Below are 14,046 nucleotides of genomic sequence, written 5' to 3'. Positions count from 1 at the left end.
TGGAGACCAACAACCAAACAACAGTGGCAAACAAATCCAACCAAACGTCCATAGACCAAACAGAGTTAGAAAGCATATAACTTGCCTTCTACAAGAGGGTTCCACACAAATGTTCCGCATTGCATGTGGTGTATCCAAAATAATGTGGTGTCACACTATCCCAACTTTGTAGAACTCAACAAATTGGCCCTCACTAAATACAACTCTACCAAAAGGCAAAACCATACCAATATTCAAAACAAAAAAAAGATGAAGGGACAACTGACATAACATGAACATACATAGAGTCTACCAAGCAACTTTTGCAAATCATGACAAAAGAATCCTTAAAAGCTCTTAAATCTCCATATGTAGTGAAGAGATTCAAATGTACCCAAAACACCAAATTCCTTTTTCAAATCTGGTGCAGCCTACTATCATCATAGAACATAGTCGAAGTCGTCATCAACGACGGTCGCACTAGCCCCAACATTAGAGGAACCATCAAATTTATCTTTAAGTAATTAACTTTCCAATGCTATTCTTGTGACAATGGTTGCATGTATTTTTGCTGGTTTTAGACTTTGACCTCGAAGTTTCTCTATTACTACCTGAACCATATTCCCTAACTCTGCCTCTTCTACCAAAGCCTCAGAATGAGCATAATTCAAATTGCCAAATACTTTGTTATATAACTCTCTTGAATTCAAAGTGGCTTTTTCATCCTCCATACAAATAGAATCTCTCTCATATAACAAAGTTTTCAACAAAATTCGCATACGAAGTAGGTAAAGAACACAACATAATCAAAGATTAATCCTCATCATCAATTTTATTATTTTTACTTTTCAAATCCATAATAACCGTATTAAACTTAGCTAATCAAGATAGGCGTACCTTTAGTCATATGGAGCATATACAAATGTTGCTTCAAATACAACTGATTAGTGAGGGATTTTATGATATATATACTCTCAAACTTAAGCCGCAAACCAGCTGTAGTAGTCTCATCATCTACCTCATGAAGAACTTCTTCAAATAGTGACAACATAATTGCACTATGTGCTCCATCCAAAGTGTCTTCTTTTCTTTCAGCAGACCAATCTTGTGGCAAGGCTGCCACACCCTTTATTGCCTTAAGTAACCCTTGTTTGAACTAGCACAACTCGCACCTTCACACGCCAAAGGCTAAAATCATTCATCCTGTTGTATTTTTCAATATCATGTTTCATCGACATATTCGAAGGTTTCATAGACATATTGGTACAAAGCCCCAAGTCGAAACCCAGAGCTATGATGCCACTTCTGTAGAAGCGTCAAATATGAAACTAAACTAATATGGCAAAATATGACATGACAAATAATCCAAAATGGCACAAGGATTTATACTGGTTCAGCATAAGCACACATCCAATTCGGAGATGGCGAAAAAATTCCACTAATACTCAAAATGGAGATTACAAATAAAGTTCAACTCTCAAACCCGAAATCCCACATACACCCAATAGCCCTCACTCAAATAGAAAACAAATAGAGAATAAAGTACATACCAAATCTCCTCTCGCAAAAGCTACAAAAGTAGCACCAATAATGAGTGATTGCTCAAAATCCACAAAAGTAGCAGCTCTCAAATGAAGATGTCAAATAGCTTCTGTTTTCTCTCCAACCTGCTAGCTGCCTTAAACCCTAAAGCCACTCACATGGCATTCAAATGGGAAACAGAAAAGGCCAAACAAATAGGTTGTTGGACTTATAATATGGAAATACCCAATAGGAATGAGCCACATATTCAACATAATTCTCTCTCTTCTCGACTGTATAAGAAAGATGGTTGCTTTATCATCTAGCTAGCTATAACCAGTGGCGAAGCCAGAATTCTTTGTGAAAGAGAGCCTTTCATATATGTATTGAGAAAAAATAAAAATTTGAACTCATAATATGAGCAATTGAAGTAATCTTCACAAAACTAAATGACCTGTTAAATTTAATAAAAAGAATCTTAAAAAGTGTATAATACGATTAAGTGGGAGGTAGAGAGGAAGGTAACCACTAAAAGAATTTGAAATTATATAAAGAAAATACAAAGAAATCTGGTTTGAATTGTTTGACAGAAAAAGTAGGGCAAAGATTAGGGCTACAAATAATAGTTGATTAGGTTGCTTTAGAAATAACATTAATCCCATCCCTGAGTTTCACTAAACCACAAAGACAAAACAAACAAAACTGTTAGAAAAATATAAGATACAACGCCGTTCGACTCAACTTCTTTACGAGGACAATTCATCTTCTTCCTCATGTCTTACTGTTCTATAATTGCAAGCTTATGACTGCTGAAAATTTATTACACAATAGTTAGAATGGGCCTAGAACCACTTTGGTCCCTTAATGGCTCCACTTGTGGCTATGACAATCTAGAATGTTATGCATTCTAATCGTAAGTAAACTTACACTAAATGCAAGTGTTAGTAACTATTAATAAAATAATATAAGATATCAAGATGTTTATAAAATATATATACACAAAGAAGGCAGAAGGTAATATTTATAAAAGAAATTCCAACATATGAAAATTATATTAATATGACTAAATAATTAGTAATACAAAGTTTAATAAAACTAATCACCATATTATATAAGTATTTTATTTTTAAAATACACGCCTTCACAATGGTTTTACAGAAGGACACAACATGTGTTTTGTAAGAGAGACAAAAAAAAAAAAAATAGAACATGGGCTTTGTTTGCAATTGGTTTTTAAGTAAGCAATGTAATAAGCACTTATAAAGTGGGAGCAGTTGAAGTTTACCTTTTTAGAATAAGTGGCAGCAAATTGTAAATACCATTTTGACACCAGCAGCTACTTAAGCATATGCTTCTGCCAAAGTGCACGTATATTTATCCTTCTTAAGTGTAGTTTGTATCACTATTCTAAAAATCCCACCTAGTGCCACCAAGGCCCCGCCTAGGTGCTAGGTTGCTGGTCATCGCCGCGATTAATTCCTAGGCAGTTGAAAATTAAGAAAGGGCGTCTAGACCTGCTTAGGGGTTCGCCTAACCCACCTAGGCATCTGCCCAACTCGCCTAGACCAGCCTAGGTATGTCTTAAGTTGCAACCCTCACTTAGACAGAAAAATATAACTTTCATTTTACATTTTATTTTTAAATAAATTTTAAGAGACTTGTTGAATACTTGGATAAACACTCATTATATGAATGTCCCTCGTGTATCCAATATGCTCTAATACTCTATAATCTATATGTCATTCTATTTTTCAATTTATGTATTCCAATACAATCATGTATTTTCTTAGGTATAAGTAGACATTTATTTATATGTTAACTAATAGATCTTTTAAAATTAAAAAAAGAAAAAACCTCTTATGCCCCCACCTAAATGCCTAGACGTTAGGCCCTTGTCTGCCGCCCAACTCCTTAGTTTGTACAATTCATGTTTTTGCTTTTAATTTTTTAATTTGTGTTTTGTTAATGGGCCAGGACACATAATCACATGTGTGTAAATAATATTGCCTATCACATTTATATATTTGGAACTTTTAACATGTATTATATGGTTTTAAAACTTGCAGCATCGCGGACACCATCCATTAACCTCCTAATTGTGGCAATGTGTGCTTATGATCCAACTCAAAATCTAGGCAATGCCATTTAATACTATGGTTTGGTGATATTCCTATTTACTTGTAAATGAGAATTCTTAAGTTTGAATATCAAGGATAGTAAGTTCGTAACCAATTTATTCATCTTAGTGTAAAAAGACACTATTCAATTAAATCATCTCCAATGGGCCTTCTAAATGAGCTCTAGCTAAATTTTAAAGAGGATTTGGAATAATCCATCTCCAATTACACTCCATATCCAGCTTCTAAGATAGGAATTCTCCTAGGAACTCCTACATTTAGAGAGAGCGCCGAAAATTGATTATTAATATTTTAATATTATTTTAAATAAAAACTCTATTGTTTTTGGTCCACTATGATTATGACTTCTTAATCTAGAGAGTTTGGAGCTATTTAGTTTTTAGGGGTAAGATAGACTTGAGCATTTATTATTCATTGAAGGTAGTTACTTTTCACTTGGGGGGATTGAGTTGCCTACAACCCAGGGGGCTTGCTCTTAGCCAAAATATAACTAAAAATAGAGAGCACGATTAGGGATGCTCTTAGTAATTTAATATGGAACTAATTACATTTGGGTCCACTTCATAATAGTTCTCAAACTATTTTAGTTTTAGTTTTTCATTCAATTTTTTTTTTTTTGATTTTTTTTTGTCAAGGGAGACTATTATTAGATATGAACAAAAATGTTTACATCAAAAGCCAGAGTATTAAATAACCACTCCTACTCCAAGCAATCCCACCAATGAGAACCCCCCATATGCGTGACAAAGCCACCAAATGCACAACTTCATTACAGGCCCGATGAGTATAAAGAAATTCCACATAACCTAATTGGTTTTTACTATACTCAATGTTCCATAATATTCCTTCAATGCTAGCCTCTGGTAGTAGAAGGTCATTTAACATCTCCACAAGCATCTTCTTGTCAGTTTCAATCTGAACCCTTCCATAACCTCTCTCCTTACAAGCCAAGAAACCCCACCTCACCGCCTCCGCTTCTGCCATCAAACTAGATCCACACAAGACACGCCCCACACCATCAGCCCCCTGGAAAATCCCTGCAAAGTCTCTAGCCACCCACCCAAATCCATCTATCCCCGTGCGAGAACACCAAGCAGCATCACAGTTAAGCTTAATAGTTTGCAATGGAGGCTTCACCCATCTCGCCTGGACCGTCCCCCTTACCCTGCGCTACTGCCTTGTAGCAAGTCTTTGCTTCCCCCCTTCTCTCTCAAGCTCACACCATTGACGAAACAAAGACTCCAAGGCTGTACGAGGCTCCACTATAGTCTTCTCAAAAACCATGGTATTCCTACATTTCCAAATACGCCACAAACCACATATCATCTAAATTAGAAAACATTTTAATATCTGTGACAAATAAAAACTAAACATACATAATAAATGTTCATAACCATAATCAAACTGCTACATAATTTAGACAAAAATGTATAACAATGATCTGAAATTGAACACTTGAATCATAAGAAAATATTGTAAAGTGAGTTCAAACGCGTTATTGTACGTTGTTTTTAAACAAAAAAAAATATATTAAGCTAATTGATTATTGTAAATAAATAATAATAGAAAAATTATCTAAACTACATATTAATGAATTTTTTTTTGTCAACAAAAAGGGTAAAAAAACATTATTGTCTACTATTAGAATAAGAAAGTTAAAGATAATAACGTAATTTTACAAAATAAAATTTTGGTGTATTTTATTTAAGCAACATTATTAGAAAAAAGAAAGGCGGCAAAAAGGTCATAAACGAAATAAAAATATTAAAAATGCTAAAATTATAAAAACGAACTTCTTGGACTTGGTGGGCGGCAGGAGGTGCGCAATCGGGGGCTTTCCTTACTGTCAGACTCTCTCTCTCTCTTCTCTGTCTCTCTCTCTCTCTAACACAAACATTTATTTCCCTCTTTTCTCTCCGTTGGATTTTCCTTCTGAAATTCCATCGACCTGTAAGTTTTTTTTATTTTTTATTTTTTTTTAAATTTATTTATTTCCATTTATAGTTCTCTTTTGTTCTAACGCAATGCGTAGAATTCAAGCAAAATAAAATTTCTGCGATCTTATTTTTGCTTGATTAGTCACTGTAGAATTTGCAGGGAGCTCAGAAACCCTAGATCTCGTTCATTTCGTTGTTCAATTGTGTGCGTGTTGGGGTTGGATCCTTGGGATTTGTGATTTTTGAGGTTGGTTTTCGCGCGTTTTGGCTGTGGATCTCAGGCTTTTTGTTGATTCGGAGCTCCAATTTCGAGGGTTTTTTTCCTCTTCTGGATTTGGACGGATTTGAGGGGTGAATTTGCGTGTGGGATTTGATCGATGGCTTCAAATCCTCCTCCATTTCAGGTGGAGGATCAGGCGGACGAGGATTTCTTTGATAAATTGGTTGAAGGTGATCTGGGGCCCTCTGAATCAGGCTCCGAATTCGCCCGGGGAAATGATTCCGATGATGGTATGGCGTTCGCCAGTCTGAGTATTGGTGGTTCTGTAGCTGTATCTGAGGATTCGGGCCACGAAACCAAAACTATAGCCAAAAATAAGCCGTTTGCAAATCCGAATGTTGGTGATTCTGCAGCTGTATCTGAGGATTCGGTTGCCAAACCCCAAACGAAAGACGAAAATGGTGCAGACGAGTCGAACAATGTGGTTAATAATGACGCGGTGATTGAGTCCAATAATGCTGGGGAAGGATCCCAATTGAGGCCGGATTCGGCAGTGAGCAAGAGCAACGATTCAGGAGCTTCAGGGATTAAGGAGATAGGGTGGGGTTCGTTTTATGCCGATTCTGCGGAGAATGGGATCCATGGATTTGGATCGTACTCGGATTTTTTCAATGAATTGGGGGATGGTTCTGGGGATTTCCCCACAAAAGTAGACGAAAGTTTGAGTACTGAATCGAAAACTGTACGCAGCAATGAAGTTCAAACAGCCCGTCAAGAGGGTTTGAACCATTTGGTTAATAACGAGCAATATCAAGAGGGTCAAGCTTATGGGGCAGCTGTGGAGGAAAGCAGAAATGAGCAGGATCTAAACGGTACAGAGTATTGGGAAAGTCTCTATCCAGGGTGGAAGTATGATTCCAACACGGGGCAGTGGTATCAAGTGGACAGTTTCAATGTGCCTGGGAATGCTCAAGGGAGTTTGGGCACTGATGATTGGACCACTGCTTCAGATGATAATAAAACTGTGGTTTCTTATTTGCAGCAAACAGCTCAGTCTGTTGCAGGAACTGTGACTGAAACAAGCACAACTGGCAGTTTGCCTAACTGGGATCAGGTCTCACAAGGGACTAATGGGTACCCAGAACATATGGTTTTCAATCCTGAATACCCGGGTTGGTATTATGACACGATTGCCCAAGAATGGCGTTCATTGGAAGCATATAATTCCTCTGTGCAATCAACTGCTCAGTCTCAGAATGGAAATAATATATATAGTCAAGAGTACAGGCAAGATGGCAATTATGGGTCACAAGCGGTCGTCGGGAACCAAGGTCAAGACAGCAGCTGGGCTGGGTCTTACAGTAATTACAATCAGCAGGCTTCAAATATGTGGCAGCCTCAAACTGCATCTAAAAGTGAGGGGTTTTCAGGTTTTAGTGGAAACCAGCAAATGAGTAATTCGTTTGGTTCTACAGTTAACACGGATCAGTACAAGTCTTTAAATTCTTTCGGAGCAGTTCCTTTGTACAACAATGCAAGTCAAGGTCATGGTGAAGCTAATGGGACTGTTGGGTTCCAAGGTTTTGTGCCGGCTGGAAACTTTAGCCAGCAGTTCAATCAAGGAAATGCAAAGATGAGCGAACAAACACAATTCTCAGATGATTACTTTGGCGGTCAGAAACCTGTAAGTTATTCACAACAACCTGTAAATTATTCACAACAACCTTTCCAGAGTGGCAATCAGTTTTCATATGCTCCCAGCGTAGGAAGATCATCTGCTGGCCGTCCTCCACATGCCCTAGTAACTTTTGGATTCGGTGGAAAACTCATTGTAATGAAGGACAATAGTAGCCTCAGGAATCCGTCATATGGAACCCAGGTGAGGCCTTGGAGCTTTCTCTCTTCAAGTTTAATTAAGGCTCCATTTGGTTGACAAAAGGCTGATGGAAGGAAATAAAAAGCCATATCATTTTTAGATAGGTCTTTAATCTATCACTGATTTCCTGAAATAGAAATGCAAACTAGAAATAATTGTACTCGTCATTGATAATCCGTAATAGATACTGACTCTATTATGTTTGGTCCCAAAACCGCTTGCATTTTGTCAGACTTGTTTACATTGTTCAGTGAAAGACCTAATTATACATGTTTTATTGTTATGTGAAGGATCCTGTAGGAGGCTCAGTTTCTGTCCTGAACTTGATTGAAGTTTTTACGGGAAAGACTGATGCTTCGAGTTTTGGAATGAGTACTTGTGATTATTTTCGTGCTTTGTGCCAACAGTCCTTCCCAGGTCCCTTGGTTGGAGGGAGTGTTGGAAGCAAAGAGTTGAACAAATGGATTGATGAGAGGATTGCTAACTGTGAATCACCAGACATGGACTATAGGAAAGGCAAAGTATTGAGGTTGCTTCTTTCTTTGCTTAAGATAGCTTGTCAACATTATGGAAAACTTCGATCTCCTTTTGGTACTGACACTGTATCAAGGGTAAATCACAATCCTGTCTTTTGATTTTGTTTATCATGTGAGCAACTTTAATATTCTGTATAGTTTATTTAGGATTATACTGCAAGTTTCTGCATAAGTGATTTTACTGCTAACTGTATACTTTCCACGTGCGGTGTAGCTAGGGAAGGTTGTCATGTCATGATCCACTGCATTATTGTGATAGTATACTCTTTATAAGCCTAAAGGAAATGTTGTATGTGATAAACTGTCTGCATTACCCTGTTACCATACTGCCTTTCTATGAAAGGTTACATTCTTATCTGTGATGCTTTAAGTTATTAGGAAAGATTTGATGGGAAATAATTTTGTATTTTGTCGGTACTAAAAGCACGAAGAGCACTACTTAAATAAATTGAAAGGCTTTTAAGATTGCATGTTATATACAGGGATGTGTAGATAATGTTCATCTTTTATGTTGTTCTTCTCGAAGTATTGGAGAAATAATGGTTGTCTTTTTTTTTTTTTTTTGGTTACTCATAGCTTTTGAAACTTCTCTTAAGCATTTTTGGTTAGAAATCTTCTGTCAAGTTTAACTCTCATTATTTTCTCTTTTATAAGTGCCACTTAGAGATATAACTAATATGTATACTTTTGGCCTTTTTCTTTCGATAGGAAAATGATACTCCAGAATCAGCCGTTGCTAAACTTTTTGCATCTGCAAAGAGCAATAATGTACAATTTAGTGATTATGGCACTGTTAGCCACTGTGTGCAGAAAATGCCTTCAGAAGGACAAATGCGGGTATGGAATAAGCTAGTCTGATAACTTGCTCTCCCCTTCTCTCTACATGATCAAAGTTTTCAATTTTAATAAGTTTGGTTGTGTTTCCTAGGCAACTGCTTCTGAGGTACAAAATTTTCTGGTTTCTGGTAGAAAGAAAGAGGCTTTACAGTGTGCACAAGGTGGTCAGTTGTGGGGACCTGCACTTGTTATTGCTTCACAGCTTGGAGAACAGGTTTGTAGGCCATTGATGTTATAGTTTTACTCTTTTGAGGTACATTGACGGTTTATACTGAAGGATGCACTCCTCACTTTTTTTTTTATTCTCTCTCTCTATTCCTCTGGTGGGGGGGCGGCTTGGGGCAACTTCAGTTCTATGTGGACACTGTGAAGCAAATGGCACTCCGCCAGCTGGTTGCAGGATCACCTTTGCGGACTTTATGCCTGCTAATTGCAGGGCAACCTGCTGAAGTGTTCTCTGCTGACACTACAGCTGAGATCAATCTTTCAGGCGCTGTTAGTACATCTCAACAGCCTGCACAGGTGAGATATTCATTTTAAAACTACCTTTTGGGATAGGTGTGGTTCCTTTTTGAAAAGGAAATGGAAGAGAAAAAAGTATGTATTTAGTCTCGATAGCAATGAAAAAAAAAAAAAAAAGAGGAAACTTATAAGAGCAAGAGAAGAGGTTCCTATAAAGGACAGAAGCTAGAATATCTGAGAGAATTGTTTCTTGGATCGGTTGGTGTTGCTTCTTATAACTATACATATAGTGAAGTTCATTTAGGGACACTGATAAGTTAATGCCAAAGTTGATGGTACAGTTAAAATAAGATCTTCTCTAATTGTATCTTCTTGTACCCATTTTTTAGCAGTTTCCTGTGCATTAAAATTCCCTTGTTTAATTTTGTACAACTATAGTTTGGTGCAAATAAAATGCTTGATGACTGGGAGGAGAATTTGGCTGTGATAACTGCAAACAGAACAAAAGATGATGAACTGGTAATTATACATCTTGGAGATTGCTTATGGAAGGATAGGAGTGAGGTATGATATTGGTACATTTAACTATTTTCCTTTAAATATGTTAATCTTTTTTCTCCCTCGCTCTGACATCAGTTGTGTTTCAGATTACTGCAGCACACATCTGCTATTTAGTGGCAGAAGCAAATTTTGAGTCATACTCAGATAGTGCAAGGCTATGTCTAATTGGAGCAGATCACTGGAAGTCACCTCGCACTTATGCAAGTCCAGAAGCCATTCAGGTGCTTTCTGAGTGCTGTTATCTTTTATGCGTTGTCTCTCTGATTTTTTTTTTTCAGAAACTTCTAGTGCTAGTTATTATTTGGTGCCTGAGTCGTGTCTTGCAGAATGCATGTTTCTAGAGCAGCAGTGCGAATCTGGAGCCGCGTAACTTTGTATGGTAGCTTTATCATAGGTTGCAGGGTTGAAAGTTGATGCTTTCTGTAACTTCCTAGTATTATGTATAGCAAAAGCCAGGTTGTGGACACTGTAGATCACATAATCTAGTTTCATTTCTCTCTTTTTAAATTTTTAACATCGCCTAATTCCTAATGGAATTTGTTGACTATTGTGTACTGTGAGATGCATTATTAACGTTGCACCATAACCTGTTCCTTTGTCTTCCTTCTCTGTTTATTCATATGGAATGAGGCATAATAGTTGCTTAATTGAGTCTTTTATAAATTATTTTTAAAAGTAATAGAAAATTAGTAAGTCCCTCGCAACCTTTTTTATTTAATTCAAAATCTCGTAGACAATTTTCTTATCATTAAGGTCACCCTTTTTTATGGGTAGTGCTATGCACACACCCATTTTTACTTTTCACACACCCTTGTTAATTTTTGTCCGTTGATATTCTTCAATTCATTTGATCCAACAACGGCCGGAAATTGAGAGGGTTGTGTGAGAGGTAAATATAAGTGTGTGGATAGCATCACCCTTTTTTTATTAAGGACACTTTCTTTATTATTAAGTTTCTTTTTTAATTCAAAACCCTCAAGAAGTGTGACTCCTTTTTTATTTTTTGTCTTTATAATACAAAAATGTCTTTAAAAATAAGAAAAATTGTCCAAGTGTTTTTCGAAAAAAAGTTTTGTGAGGGACTTCTTATGAGTTCTCTGTTTAAGTAATGCTCTCTGGAGCTTATACTCAGTTTTCCTTTTGTTTTTTTTTTTTTGACAGAGAACTGAACTCTATGAATATTCAAGGGTGCTTGGGAACTCTCAGTTCATCCTTCTACCATTTCAGCCATATAAGCTCATATATGCGCACATGCTTGCTGAAGTTGGAAGAGTTTCTGACTCGTTGAAGTAAGCACATGCAATTATCTTCTGTTTGATATTTTACTTAAGACTTGTTTTCTTAACCAAGTTCATTTGATTCAGGTACTGTCAAACAATACTAAAGTCTTTGAAAACCGGTAGAGCACCTGAAGTGGAAACGTGGAAGCAACTAGTATTATCTCTTGAGGAGAGGATTAAAACCCATCAGCAGGTACCTTTTGTCCTGGTGTTTCTATGTTCATTGTCCTATTGTTTGTATATTCATCGTTTTTAAGCTAATATGACTAATCCTTCTGAATGCACATTCCATTTGCAGGGGGGATACTCTGTAAATTTAGTTTCTACAAAGTTTGTTGGTAAATTGCTCAACCTGTTTGATAGTACTGCACATCGTGTTGTTGGCCTACCACCACCTGCACCATCCACATCCCAAGGAAGTGCTCACGGTAATGACCATTATCAACAGCCCACGGGCCCTAGAGTTTCTAGTAGTCAATCAACAATGGCCATGTCGTCGTTAATTCCTTCTGCTTCAATGGAACCCATAAGCGACTGGACATCTGATAGCAATAGAAAGCCAATGCACAATAGAAGTGTTTCAGAGCCAGATTTTGGTAGAACTCCAAGACAGGTGTGTCAAATTTTCCAAACGTGTAAATTTCAAATTCACTCATGTATGCTCTTACTTGGTCAACACATTTCAACACCGTATATGTGCACTTAATCACCTCTTTGATTCTGTGTGCTTGAATATGCAATTTTTGTGGCATCTTAACTCATTATGGGACCAGGTTGATTCATCAAAGCAAACTGCCTCACCTGATGGCCAAGGAAAAGCCTCAGGGGGGACTTCTCGCTTTTCTCGTTTTGGTTTCGGGTCACAGCTGTTGCAAAAGACTGTTGGTTTAGTATTAAGGCCCCGCCCGGGAAAACAGGTAGTTTATGCTTTCATATATATTAGGTTTTCCTTCAACCCCCTCCCCCTTTTTCTTTCTGTGAAATAACTACATCTATTCTTTCCTATGGTAAACCTCCTCTAATGAATTTTCTACTTGCTACTGAAGGCTAAGTTGGGTGAAACAAACAAGTTCTACTACGACGAAAAACTTAAAAGATGGGTTGAGGAAGGTGTTGAACCTCCAGCTGAAGAAGCTGCGTTGCCTCCTCCCCCAACAAGTACACCCTTTCAGAATGGTGTCTCTGATTACAAGTTGGGATCTGTTTTGAAGAAAGAAGGGTCTCCTACTAAGGGCAGCCCAGATTTACAAACTTCAACCCCTCTAGGACCAACTTCAGGGACCCCACCTATTCCACCTAGCTCAAATCAATTTTCATCCCGTGCACGGTTGGGTATTCGATCCAGGTACAATATATTCCCTGTCGCTCTCTCCCTACCCATCCTCTCTTTTCTGTCAATTTTAAATCATTCCATTCAAATAGGTTCGTAATAGTCTTTTTCAGTATTCACAAAACATTACAAAGTCATTGCTTTGTTATAAGCCTTAATTTACATTAATTAATTAGAAATAATATTCCTTGAGAATCATGCCCTTTTACCAAAATTTCCCCTAATCAATGAGGGAATAAATGTGCCGGCTATGGTTTGATATTGAACTCACCATCTGGTGAGTCGAACCCAAGGACAATGAGGGAATGAATTTGACCTGAGTATATTTTTCATGGAATCTTGGCAGATACGTTGACACATTCAACCAAGGTGGTGGAAGCGCAGCAAACTTGTTCCAGTCACCTTCTGTTCCATCCGTTAAGCCTCCCGTTGCTGCCAACGCAAAGTTTTTTATTCCCACCTTAGCATCATCAAATGAACAGGCAATGGAGGCTATTGCTGAAAGTGTACAAGAAGATGGTGCAACTAATGAAAGTCTTTCAACATCTGGTATGAATGATTCATTCCATCCTCCTCTGCCTTCATCGACGTCATCAAATACCATGCAAAGGTTCCCAAGCATGGGTAATATTCAAAGCATGGGAGTTGCCACAAATGCCAATGGCTCCGCTCTACCCCACTCACGAAGGACGGCCTCATGGGGTGGAAGCTCCAATGATGTATTAAGCCCTCATATGAAAACAGGCGAGATAAAACCTCTAGGGGAGGCATTAGGTACGTCCCCGGTGGCTATGTTTAGGCCGAGTGAGCCTTCCCTGACACGTGCGCCAATGCATGGAGGCAGTTCTGGTGACGACCTTCATGAAGTGGAACTTTGAGCCAACGTAAAGATGTAAATATCAAGTTTTGCTCCTAGTGATCAATACAAATACTGGTGAGGTTCCTTCTGATCCTGCATCTCTCAGAAGGTAAAAATGGTGGTAGTGCCGGAAGTAAGTTCATCGAACAGGTTCTTTCTCAAAGTTGTTACTCCCACGCGCGGTTATTACTCTCGAGCCAATGTTGCATTTAAATGCCCGGGGAGTTACCACCGTCTACAGCTTTAGGGGGAGCTGGTCTTGTTTTCATTTTTCCGGTTTCTTTTAAAAAAAGCCTACACGGGCGACATTGTACAGATCATTTGTTCATTTGTTTAAATACAGAAATGGTTCCTTGAAGTAGATAAAAGGGTCTACAGATCTTCTCGAGGGAAAGTGTAGTGCATTGAATTGAGAGAAAATAATTAGTCACTGTTTTGCTCTTTGCATACGGATTTCTGTGTTTATTACTCTTTACCACGTTGAATTCATACCTAAATGCCTAGGCGTAT

The 14,046-nt window shown here is 37.8% G+C and overlaps 1 protein-coding gene across 4 annotated transcripts; it reads left to right on the top strand.

The window, feature by feature from the left end:
- The first annotated feature begins 5,430 nt into the window (after window positions 1-5,430).
- On the top strand, window positions 5,431-13,979 carry LOC103940221 (protein transport protein SEC16B homolog). Of its 4 annotated transcripts, none has more exons than XM_009350304.3 (14): window positions 5,431-5,588; window positions 5,718-7,674; window positions 7,962-8,282; window positions 8,916-9,044; window positions 9,136-9,258; window positions 9,396-9,566; window positions 9,945-10,070; window positions 10,154-10,288; window positions 11,229-11,356; window positions 11,432-11,540; window positions 11,646-11,960; window positions 12,121-12,264; window positions 12,394-12,692; window positions 13,024-13,979. In XM_009350304.3, exons 2-14 carry the CDS (start codon window positions 5,953-5,955, stop codon window positions 13,553-13,555), a joined length of 4,254 nt encoding a protein of 1,417 aa, XP_009348579.2. In that variant the 5' UTR covers window positions 5,431-5,588; window positions 5,718-5,952; the 3' UTR covers window positions 13,556-13,979. The 4 variants fall into 4 exon arrangements, with proteins under 4 accessions (XP_009348579.2, XP_009348581.2, XP_009348582.2 ...); XM_009350306.3 differs by having other exon boundaries at window positions 5,444-5,588; window positions 5,736-7,674; XM_009350307.3 differs by having other exon boundaries at window positions 5,447-5,588; window positions 5,727-7,674.
- Window positions 13,980-14,046: the final 67 nt, after the last annotated feature.

Source organism: the organism of the source record quoted next, unplaced genomic scaffold (assembly GCF_019419815.1).
Source record: "Pyrus x bretschneideri cultivar Hongxiangsu unplaced genomic scaffold, Pyrus_bretschneideri_v1 Contig34, whole genome shotgun sequence".
Lineage (NCBI taxonomy): Eukaryota > Viridiplantae > Streptophyta > Magnoliopsida > Rosales > Rosaceae > Pyrus > Pyrus x bretschneideri.
Note: the sequence above shows the minus strand (reverse complement) of the source record. Positions and strands in the feature narration are given on the sequence as shown.